General features: G+C 33.7%; 1 protein-coding gene across 1 annotated transcript; it reads left to right on the top strand.

Moving 5' to 3' along the window:
- Nucleotides 1-1,136: 1,136 nt before the first annotated feature.
- Nucleotides 1,137-11,863, top strand: LOTGIDRAFT_110115 (hypothetical protein; the record flags this gene model as incomplete). The annotated part of the gene is made up of 10 exons (XM_009047134.1): nucleotides 1,137-1,265; nucleotides 1,679-1,838; nucleotides 2,359-2,396; nucleotides 7,831-7,945; nucleotides 8,403-8,485; nucleotides 8,964-9,158; nucleotides 9,694-9,834; nucleotides 10,265-10,373; nucleotides 11,074-11,163; nucleotides 11,712-11,863. Coding segments are annotated over 10 exons (1,212 nt in total), but the record flags the coding sequence as incomplete, so codon positions are not given.
- Between the last annotated feature and the right edge of the window lie 780 nt (nucleotides 11,864-12,643).

The following is a 12,643-nucleotide window of genomic DNA, read 5'->3' as shown; positions in this document are numbered from 1 at the left end:
CATTAAAAAACAAATTTTCTTCCCATTCTTTTAACATTGGAGCTCATTTGTAGCTGGCATAGTACCTCCTGTCATTTAAGCATTTGATTTGTCTGCTATGGCTGTACTGGATATGCTTGCCCTTTTTTGAACAGGATTCCATTGAGAGATCCCTAAGATATAGAGGATTTTTGACTGAATCAATATTTGTTAATGTTTTAATTATACATTTACATAGATAGACAATAGTTTCAGAAACAAGCCAAAAGTAATTGCGGTACCATGCTTATTTATTTACTTTTTTGGGTTTTTTTTTTTTCAGAGAAAATAGTGAAAAAATGTTTCATTGTGTTAAAAGTGGAGGTGTACTGAGTGTTAGAGAAGGTGTTAGACGATATTCCTCAAGTGTGTACAGAAACTATAGAACTCTGTCCGGAGCACCTAATGGAAGCTATCAAAATAGTGAAAAGCTGAACCGAAATCAAATCCTCAACACAAATCCTGGCCAGAAACATGACTTTTTACAAGTGACAAATGTCCACACCTCGCCAGCAAATTTCACCAAGTTCAAAACTAGGTTTACAAACTATTCCAATTTTGGGTACGGAAACGACAAGTCTAATAGAAATGGAACCATAATTAGAGTTGTAGGTCTTGGTGGGATGTTGTTTTTATTAGGAAATGGGTAAGAATGATTATTTGTTTTTTTTTTATGCTGAAACGGACTTGTATTGCACCAGTCTGTGGTTCCTGCAATTCCACTAAAACTAAGTGTTTGATGACGTCACTAATGGCGAAAAACCATGTGTATCAAACATTTTGTTTTACTGGAATTGCAGGAATAATCAGGGGCCTTATTCTTGAAAATTTGACTTAAGGTGATTTTAGTGTTCCAGTCATCTGATTGGTCGAAAACTAAAATCAATTATAAGTTAAGTTTTATTATCCAATCAGATTACTGTATTTCTTAAAATCTGGATTTAAGATTACTTCAGTTTTCAAAAATAAGGCCCCAGGGCGCCTGATTGAAAAATGACATGATGCAAACTGATCAGTGTCTGTTATACATATTAAAATTTTAGAAAATATCTTGACCATCCCTTCAATACTGTATGTTTTGAAATTGTAGAGTGAAATCTGTGATTGATTATCTAAATGGTGAGAATCTAAAAGCTGCCAGTAAATCTCAAGAAGAGGTGGAATCTGAAGATCAACTTTCCGTCGATAAAACAGAAGAGGAGGGAGAGAAGAAGAAAAAGAGAAAATTGACTTTTAGAGATAGAAAGGTAGGATTGAATTGAAATTTCTTGTCAGTCTCAGTTCTCTGTGGGGAGTTGGATTGGGTTAGCCTGACAATGCTGGCCCCACCAGTTCCTGTGATGTGAGTTCTCTGTGGGAAGTGGGTTGGGTTCCCCGGACAACTCTGGCCCTACCCACTCACAGAATTGTAGGTTTAATGTAAAGTATACCTCCATTTCATTTCATTAGTCCAATAGGATACAGGAAACTAGGATATAAAACTCTATTTCATTACATTAGCCAAATAAGATACAGAACAGTAGGATATAAAACTCTAATTTCATTTCATTAGCCCACCCAGGGGCAAATTAGTAGGATGTAAAACTCCATTTCATTTCATTAGGTCACTGATGGACAAAACAGTAGGATGTAAAACTCTATTTCATTTTAATTTATATAGATAATTGAATATGAGAATAGAATCCGTCAATACTCTACACCAGACAAGATATTTCGTTACTTTGCTACGTTGAAAGTAAAATATGATGGTGATTCGGAGGTGTTTATGACACCCCAGGATTTTGTCAGATCCTTGACCCCAGGGATCAAACAACCTGATGGTAAGTTTATTTCAATATCCTGATTGGCCATGTGGCTGGTTTTGCTACATAGATTTGTTGAGAGCATCTTTACAATGTCAAGCTATTTTGAACTTTCTCATATATCTTGGCCCTTGACTGCAATTTCTTTTTCTTGTTTGGATGGTTCATTGGCGATGACAGTCAATCAATTGTTGAGTTCTCAACAAGGCCCGAAAAAAAAATAGGTCATAATGTTTACAGTCTGTTGATGGCTTCAAGTGGCTGTGTTCGCGTACAATCAAATCAAATCGCTAGATTCTGGATACAAGAAAAGATGGTGGAGGGGTGTGAAATTGTTACTTTTCATTTTCATTTGATCTTACTTTTGTTCTGAATAAGATGAATGAAACACATAGATAATATTCTTAGTAAGTGTTATGAACAAAAGTTTGGTGGTAGATGATAAGTTTATGTACTCTTTCAACAGAGGCTGATATCACAGACAAAGACAACAATGATGTCTATCCCCTCTAATATTTCCCACCTTTTATAATTGTAGGATTAGGGTTGGACCAGTTTAAGAAGTTTGACCCCCAGGTAAGTGAGAAGAACAATAGAGTAAAGATTATGTAGAGTAGATAAAGGTTAGAGATAGTTGGTGGATGGGTGTTAATTAATTAACGTAATTCTTTAATCCATTCATTCACCTTGTTCATTGTTGTCTCACACGCTCACCTGGGGCCTGGGCTCTGTTTCACCAAATTGTAACTAAGATAAAATCCAGATTTAAAGAAGTACAGCATTTGATTGGTTTAATTATATTTATTAAGATAGATATCCAGATTCTAAGAAATACAAATTTTGATTGGTGGATGAATTAGAAATCAACCAATCAGATGACTCGAACAGTAAAAATCGACTTATTTTAGGATCTGGCCCTTGTTGGCTTAATTTAACTAATTTTTATAATGGAAAAATAAACCTAAGCAGAAAATATCAAAGAAAAAATGAAATATCATATCATATACCATTTATACAGGGAATCTGTTGTTTATTCATGACCCCAGACTTTGAATTTAATGTTCATTCTAAAAGGTAGTGTTAGGGTGTATTGAGACGAGTCTCAATGAAAGCGCTGGCCTAGGTCACAGTAGTATTACCTTAAGACAGTTTTTTTTTCTGAAACTACATCGATATGGGGAATGCATCTTTACAATGGCCAAGGTATCACGTCTTTATCTTATTCCTTAACTGCAATGTCCCACTTTCTTGTTTCACTGTCAGCAATTAGATTGGATCGTTTGCCAGAGAATACAGCCAATCAGAGCCCTCGATTTCATGCCTAATTATTTTATACTGTCCTGCCGAGAGATCAGATTGGCTGTATTCGCTAGCGTACAATCCAATCAAATTGCTGCATTCACAATAATCCTTGAAACAAGAAAGTGGGCGATTATAGTCTAGATATAAGATGAAGAGTAAAGAAGACATAATACCTTGACCATTGTGAAGAATGGTGGCATGGTGCTAACAACTACTGTCTTTTCTCTCTGTTGAAATATCAGCTTCAAAGCAGTAATTGTATTCTTCAGTTTAGGTCAAAAGGATATTTGAATGAATGTTCAAGAGGGCCTTCATTAGTAATAAAAATGTAACAAAATTTTGGTAAGAATTCGTGGAATAATTTTGCGATGGTAGGAATGAAATCATTGGAATATTATTATTGAGAACTTAAGCAATATTCAGCCAAACTTTGAAACATTTTTGGTTGAAATTGCTGGGTGGAAAATAATTTTAATATTTTATCAACAAAAAGTAATTTACAGAATTTTAACAAATCATAAATGTCCATGTATGTAATGTCTGGATAAACAAAAAAAGACTTTTTGACCTTTCTGATCGGTCACTCTTTGGAATTCTGCAGGTAATTCTCTTCTAAATTAGCTAATTATGAATTAATTATGGACATGTGAGACAAACTGGTATTTTTCCACGTCATTAGAACACCTCTACTTTCTATTCATAAAAATGAAAATAAGGGAACCCATCTTTAAAGAAGACTTTTATTAGTACTGTTTTGAAGCTAATATTCAAATTCTATAAAAATTGAAAAGTAAAATCTGATTTATGGATATGATTGTGAAGACAGAAGCTGATGACTGTTTAGGGCTCATGATGGGTCTTTTGAATGAATGAATGAATGATTGAATGGTTTCCAGATTTTTTGAAAAAAGACTAAAGTTCTTAAAATCCTAAGATAATTTGCAGCATGGGTTTTTAGGCTTTCCATTCCAATTATTAAAATCTACTGTTATGATACTGAGTTTGAACCCCTGTCTTGCGGTTAAAGGCATGACTTTTATAATAGCATGTGTGCTTTATCTTTTTTCCTAAAAATGGTCAAACAGGATGCTACACCAGTCTGGGTGAGTCGCTTTTCCAATGCTCATTCGCTTATCTGTTTTTTCAACTTTTATCAATCTGATTCAAAACTCTAGATATTGTCTTTTGTTTATTCTGTGAGTTACTTCACTTATTCTCAATCAAAGAATGTTTGTTGAATATTTTTTAGCGGGTTACTTTTCATGCTCTTAATCTTAAGACATTTATAAGAAAATTGTGTTCACAGACCCAAGCATTAAAGTGTTTTTTAGTCTTACTTCACTCATTTTTTGATCTAAGATCTATATAAAAAAGGACATTTATTTCAAGTGGGATACTTCTTTTGCTAATGATCTTAAGACATTTATAAGAAAAATGTGTTCACATTTTAAGCATTTAGTAGACGAGAAAAACTATCACATAGGAAGAAATCATAATTGTATAGTGAGCTGATTCTTAAGTGTGGTTTTGAATGGCTATCTCAACTATGACAAGTTAATATCCAATTCCAGTAAACTGATATCACAGACTAGGATCATTTCACGAAGGACCTTGTCCGATCTTGAGAAGTAACCCTCAGAAACAAAATGAAACGAAATATCTGGAGTTGAGTTTTTATCAGATTGAACTTTTATACATTTTCCATTTTCTTCATGGTTTTCCTTGCTTTAAAATACATTTCTTTTACCCAATTTTAATGACCTTTTTATATGCATGCTTTTCAAATTTATTTCGTGTTTCTATAAAGTTTCAAATTTACAATTTTTGTGTATTTTCCCCTTATTTATATTACTAATTCTAAATTCAAATCCAGCTATCTATACACAAACCTAATTCCTAACAAGAAACAATGCCGTTTCTTGCCTTTACAAAGGTGTTTTTTTAACATGTATATCAGAAACCTAGACATGTCACATGAACTGTAATTTTTGTTTTATGAGAAATTGTGACTGTGTCAATATTGATGCGTCAAAAGCTATTTTTGTTTAGTGATAAAGTTAAAATAACAGAAAATAATAAGGTAACCGATAGGAAGACAAAGTATTTTTCTGTTTTTTTTTCTGTTAGGCAAAGAATTCATTGAATTTAGGTGGAGTAGTCCACCTTTCACTGTTCGTCAAGCATTTCCTGTCAGGGCTACCATATTTGTCTATGAAAAGTAACTGAACTTTCACCAATTTTTCAGGGTAACACAGACAACTCTTTCCCGATGTAAAATGATACAAAATTTGAAAGTTGGGGGGCCTCACGTAAAAACTCCACTGACTTTGAAAAATTGTTTTGATTTGATTAAAAACAAATTTGATTGAGCATGTATTTACAGTCATATCTGACCAGTGGTCTATATTGTTTATCAGTGATATTTGACCAAAGCTGTTGACTGTTTTTTTCTAGAATATTTTTATTATATTTGCCAGTCATGCCTGAATGAGCTTTTATTTGACTGTATATACTGTGTGGTATGATATTTGAATTAGAGACATAGATATTTAGTAATTTAGTATTTTATCCTTGTAACAGGATAGTGCAGGCCTTCCTGAATTAGTTTATTTTGAGGTATGGTAAATGATTAATTCCCAATGTCAAGTTATTATGAACTATGTCTAATACCTTGATTGCAATAGCCACCTTTCTTGTATGCAGCGATTTGAATACAGCCAATCAGAGGCCTCAAGAGAAAACAATTTGAAAGTGTGTGCAATCCAGGGCTATGATTGGCTGTAGTCAGCAGCATACAATCCAATCAAATTAATGCATTTTCACACTTTCATGATACAAGAATAGTGACTATTGAAGTCAAGGTATAAGGTACAGTTTGTTATAGCTTGACATTGTTAAGATGATGATTAGTTTGATCATATCATTTCCTCCCAGTGATGTTAATCCCTGCGTTTGTTGAATAATCCATTTTAAAACTAACATGTGTCACCAAACCAGTGAATTAAACTCTTCCCTCAAAATCTCACCAATTTAATGTTAAATAACCTTTGTATGTTTTTATGGTCCCATTTACAACATCTTAACATCATTTTCTAACAAATGAGAGCTGACAGTATGGGTGATTTCATACTGTATATATTAGGGTTGTTGATTTTGCCATATTTGCCGGACATGTCCGCTTGTCTGTCAAAAATGCTATTGACCAAAACTTATCTGATTTTGTTACCAATTTGCATGTAGTTTGTGGTCCACAATCTAAATCATAGTTTGGTGCTGGACTGTAAAATAAAAGAACCGAATGCCAGAGGTCTGAGTCTTGACGTGGTTCCGAATGTCAAGTATGTTTAATCCCCAATGTATCCCAGTCATGAATTTGAGTCCGAAACCGTTGTTCATTAATTGCATGTAGTTAATTTTTGACTGACTATTTCTTTTTTCTTGTATTTGTCATTTACTAAACTTTTTATATTGTTCAATTATCTTAAAATACTTCAATTATTATTCTAAATTCCAAGTTTCAATCTATCTATCCCTTGGACTACTAATTTCTGTAAACATTGTAAAAGTATTCTTGATTCTTCTATGAACGTCACAGACAAGTCGGTTGATATAATAATATTTTGTTGTCAGTAGGACATTTTTTTTATGACCGGTTAAATCTGATGTTAATTTTCCCATGAAAGAAGGTCTATCATATATACCATATTGACATTATGTTTGGCATATTAGAGGTCAACTCAGTGATGAAGGAAAACTGCTGGTAGAAAGACACAGTTGACTCAACACTTTGTGACTCACAGAAAAAGTCTCATTTCTTGCTGCTTATCTTTTTACCTTGTTTATTTATTTATATGCTGCTACAGTGTGTGCTACAAATAGACTAGAGGCTATCTATTGATATATTATTACCATATTGTAGTAGAATTAGCTGGCAAACCATCTTGATATCTTGGGGTGACTTTGATTGGAGCTCAGGTTTGACTGAACAGAGTCAAAACCAAACTGATTTATTGTGACTCTTGTAATGTAATATTTGACCCAGTTAGAAGCTTTGGTCTGGGTCAAACATGAGTGAACATGCCTCCAAGGAATGGCCATATATGGTTTAAATTGCCGCCAAATTGCCTTAGCTAACTTAGCTTGATCAAATTCGTTTGTGACTCTCACTCATAATGCTCACGGATAGTAATCACATCGTTTCTCCATTTACTCTAGCTCTACCCTAGAGTTTCAATCGAAGTCACCCCTAAGAGTTTCAAGGTGAATTTCAATCTATGGTCTTTGAGACAGTTGATACATTAAGATGGTGAGCTCAGTAGCTTGTGTAATGATAAAGAACTTGCATAATCAAATAGAATGGCATTAAAAACTGAAGATATTGCTGTTAATGGTAAAGCTTGTCTGTGGATTTGGTTGTATTTATATCTAATAGAAGCTCCAAACATTAATTTGAAATTTGATCTCCAGATGTTTTTTTGTGTGCAAAATTAGACAGTTTTTGTGGATTTTTCACTTAAGTGTGTTCACAATAAATTTGGCACCAAATCACCCTTTGTGCTTGACATTACCATCTATGCTCTGGAAGATTTGGCTGTAATTACCAGTCTATTCAAAACCTCAAATTTCAAATTTTGGATGTAAGATATTTGGTTTTTTCAAAAATTCAGTTAATGCTCGTAAAACATGTCATGTATTTTATGTATTTCAGAAAAATAACTATGATGAAAAGATTGATGTAGGCGATGATAGTATCTTCTGTAAACTAGGACAGAGTGGTTTAATATCATTCTCTGATTACATCTTTCTTCTTACTATTCTTTCTAGTAAGTTATATCCATTTACATCTGAATGATTACCTCCCTTTATTAGTCCATTACATCTAAATGATTACTTAAATTCATTAGCCCATTACATCTGAATGATAACCTCCCTTCATTAGCCCATTTCATGAATTATTACCTCCCTTCATTAGCCAATTAAATGTATATCATTATTACTTTCTCACATTTTACTTATGTCAAGTTGTCTGGTATACTCAAAACATGTTTTTTCAATATATCATGCGCTCTAGTCATTTGACATACTGTCAGTTTGGCCCCTTTTTGTTTCTTTCCAATAAGCATGTTGTGTCACCATCCCCTGCCTTCATGGTGAAGCCCTCATGTTGACGACCACTCAGACAGCATCTTTGCCAAAACTTTGTCCTTGATGATATCAACTGTAACTTATCAAATACAGGTAATACTGAAACCATAACTTGGTAATATCATTATTTTTCAGCCCCACCTAGAAATTTCCAGATAGCATTTCAGATGTTTGATTTAAATGGAGATGGTGAAGTTGATTCGGAAGAATTCTGTAAAGTAAGTTATATTTGAAATTGTTTTAAAAAAGATAGCATCTTTTCACTTTAGATGGAATAAAAATTTGTTTGTTCAATAAGCTTATATATTTTAAATAAGTCATAGTTCGGTCATATTAGGTAGTTGTTAAGAAGTCGACAGAGGGAGCAAATTACAGTATAGCCTGCTTATGTACCCACCTTTATTAAACGATCACCTACAATATGTGACAGCAATAAAGTCCCCCCTACAACTTTTCAATATAATTAACGACTGATAAGCGACCACCTTCATTACGCGACGAGCGACCATGTGTTTACACTCCCATAGAATCAAAATGACTCAATTAAGCGACCATGACACTTCTCATTATCTTGGAATCAAATGCTTGCTGTCAATCAAATGTGATTTTGAAATTTCAATAATTAAGTAAGACACTTCATAGAAAATTAAACCAATGCTGATTGTTGATTTCTGATGATATCTGATGTATTTGTAGGTACAGGAGATATTACGATGTCAAACAACAGTAGGTAAAAGGCATCGTGATAGATCAGTCACGGGTAACGTTAATAAAGGCATGAGTTCGGCTCTCTCTTCTTACTTCTTCGGTGAAGACACCAACAAAAAACTCACAGTCAAAGTGTTTCTCGATTTCCAAAGACAACTTCAAAGAGAAATTCTGAAAATTGAGGTATGGGCTTTAGTTTTTATTTAAGGGCCCATTAACAAAAGTATATTGTTATGTTATTGAATGGATTTAAAATGGCCACCAGGTTGACTCTAAAAGGCATCTCTGGGGCTGTCGAACTTACGACAAAATCCAAATGAAGTTGAAGAGACTTGCATACTGGATGCAAATTCTAAATTACATATTGTGTTATTAAGTAGGCTCCTTTTTCAGAGAATCTTGTTGGTGTATGTAACTTGTATGTTGTTGATTTTCATTCGGTATGTGTTAAAAAACGAAGATCAAGTTCGAATTTGAGCTATTTTCGACTGTTAGAAACAGAGTTATTGCCCTTGCCCCAAAATCTTGAATATGCTATTACTCTCTTAGTTTTCAACCGATTTTGATGAAACTTAAAATGGATGTTTCGTTTTTACCATCCGCATGCCATGGTGGGCGTATATGGCTGTGGTCCACTATCTTATTTCATTAGCCTTGTCAAGCACATGAAAATGGTAAATGAGATGTAAAACTCAATCTAATATTATGTTTATTTTAGTTCAATCGTGTAATAAATGAAGATGGGAAGATCAGTGAGAAAGATTTCAGTAAGGCGTTATTAAGCTACGCTGGTTTACCTGATGTTAAACGTAGCAGAATGATCAGACGTGTTAAGCGGAAATTCAAAGAAGAAGCCAAGGTCAGTTATTTAACAGAACTGTCTGAAGTTATATTAAAAAAAACACATAAAATGGTGTGGGTGATAGAGCGGGGCAATATTAGGTCAAGTTGATTTTTTTTATCCGGTTGGTGATGTAGGTAAGAGGGTCCTAGTTTGACCTCGAAGGATGATGAGTGATATGATGATGAGAATAAGTGAGACTATGTTCTGCCTGCTATGTACTTGAAAGATCCCTCAAGAATTGGATATTTTTGGTTGAAATAGTGCCTTCTTCATTATCCTATAACTAATTATTTTGTGCCACTATTATCTGCACATAACAGTAATTGCTGTTGCTGAGTTTTTTTATCGGCCTGTGCTTTCGTATTTTCAATTATATTGTTTTTAAGATTACTTTCACCTGATAATTTTAATGTATAATACAGTTTATATGATATATATTTTTCAGGGTGTTACATTTGAAGAGTATTATAATTTCTGGTTGTTTTTAAAGAGTATTAATGATGTAGATACAGCTCTAAGTTTTTACCATCTTGCTGGTGTTTCTATTGATATGGGTAGGTAGATTTAGAGGAGACCTGGTCACATATTCTCGAAACGATCTTAGCGCTAAAATCAATGTTAGATGATAAGAACCTAGGACATCCTAGCGCTAATATCGTTTCGAGAATATGCGGCCTGGTGCCTAACCTGGATACTCTTAACCTAGGCCGAGTACCTGTGAGTCCTTATGGATCATTCTAATCCCCCTGTAGGTAGATGTAGAGGTAATCCTGGGGGCTGCATTCAACTAAAAATTTTACATTGTTGTAAGGGTAGAATCATTGAGAAGTACCTTACGATAAAATTGATGGTAAAGTTTTTGTGGAGCAAGGCCCTTGTGGCCCAATGGATACTTATATCTCTTGGAATATTTGTGAAGCCTCTTGGATTATTCTATTAAAGGCGTTGAATAGAGGTTTCTAAATTTTGTATGTGTATTAGAGCCATTAATGGCTTAAATTTGTACTAGTCAAATTTTCAGTCAGATGTCTGTGGTTCCTGTAATTATAGAAATACTTATCCTTATGTGTTGTCATTTACGCAAATATATTAATCTAATAATATCCAACTGCATTTGTAATAGGTACACCATAAAACTCTTAGTTTTAGTGGAATTGCAGGAACCAAAGACATCTGACCCTACATTTCAAGACTCTATAGTATCATTCCAAACCAAATACTCAAAGTGTACATGCTTTTGTTTTTTTTTTTCAGAAACATTTCGACACGTAGCGAAGACTGTAGCTCAAGTTGAACTCTCTGATTATGTTATTGATATTGTGTTTACATTATTCGATGAAAACAGTAAGTCTTTATATTCCTTTTCTCTATAGTATAGGGCAAACAGAAATGGCACCATTCTTAAAGCTCCACTAACTGATTTAGTGTCACATTCCTAAAGAGCCCTGGTTCCTAACCTAGGGTGTTTTCACCCCCTGGGGGTGTGACACTAGGGTGTCAGGGGTGTGGCCAACTGGTGTAGGAGAAGAATTCATTTTGAATTGAGAGCAACTCACATCATCACATGGTGGAAATGTGGATGAAACAAATTGGTGTGAAGGCTGAGAAAGGTTGGGAACCACTGCTATAGAGATCACAGTAGACAGGATATTTACTATCAAGTGGTTTATTAAAACACTTTCTCTCTGAGCTAAATTTCCACAGTTTGATCATAGCAAGTTTTACCTTTGTTGTGTTAAAGAATCATTTATTGTAAATGGCGTAAAATGATATAGACATCATTGATTAAAATTACTACGCTCAATGATTATTGTGATGTAACAACCACACGAATTTGTATTGGTCCAATGGAAAGAATATAAGCTAATGTAAATATTAATGTTAACTTTCAGATGATGGTGAATTGAGTGATAAAGAATTCGTCAGTGTAATGAAACAAAGATTATTACGAGGTTTAGAGAAACCGAAAGATACAGGCTTTATTAAACTTATTAACGCTATAGGAAAATGTGCTAAAAATCAAACGTCTCTTTTCTTAGAGTAAGAACAGTTGTCAAGCCAACGGGCGTTTGCATGAATGAGTTCAGGAATTTTGTCCAAGTATTGTATTACATTAATTTTGAATTTCTTTAGTCAGAAATATGAACCTTGTGCTGCCAACATTTATTTTGAATAAAATCCTCATCAGTGAAGCATTCTTAAGAAATGGCATGTTCCTATAGCAACAGTAGATATCCATATCTAGCTACATATGGATAATATTGTACTGTTGCTAAAGGAACATGAGAAAATGGGGGTTAACTAAAAAATATTTGACAAGGGTTTTGTTAAAAGTATTGATTTGAAATTTCATCTAGGTATTGTTGAATTTCCATATCAAAAAATTTCAATTAACAATAATAATTAGTGAAGTTTTTGGAGAAAGGAAAATTTCACAGAAAATTATCGTCTCAAAAAATGTACAATCCCTTTTAGTTTAACTACTAGGTGTTTCCAACTTATTGGAAGAGGGTAATGATCATTATTTTTGACACCTATTGATTAAGTTTTGGATCAAAGGTCTGTATTCCCTCCCCCCTTTCTATCAGCTTTGTTATTTCGGTGAAAGGGGTGTGTTTGTGATAAAGTACAATAACTTGGCCTTATGGTTCTTGTCTCTTTAGGGCACAAATATTGAAGTGTTTTTTGGGATTGTTATTAATTTTATTGTGTATATGTTATAAGATATAGTTTGAAAAATATATCTTTTACTCATCCAGGACAATTCAAACAAGACATAGATATATTTCTCCACAATTTGGGCATTATTTGGCTAAAATTCATA

Source organism: Lottia gigantea (assembly GCF_000327385.1).
Source record: "Lottia gigantea unplaced genomic scaffold LOTGIsca_11, whole genome shotgun sequence".
NCBI lineage: Eukaryota > Metazoa > Mollusca > Gastropoda > Lottiidae > Lottia > Lottia gigantea.
This window is presented reverse-complemented; position numbering and strand designations above follow the sequence as displayed.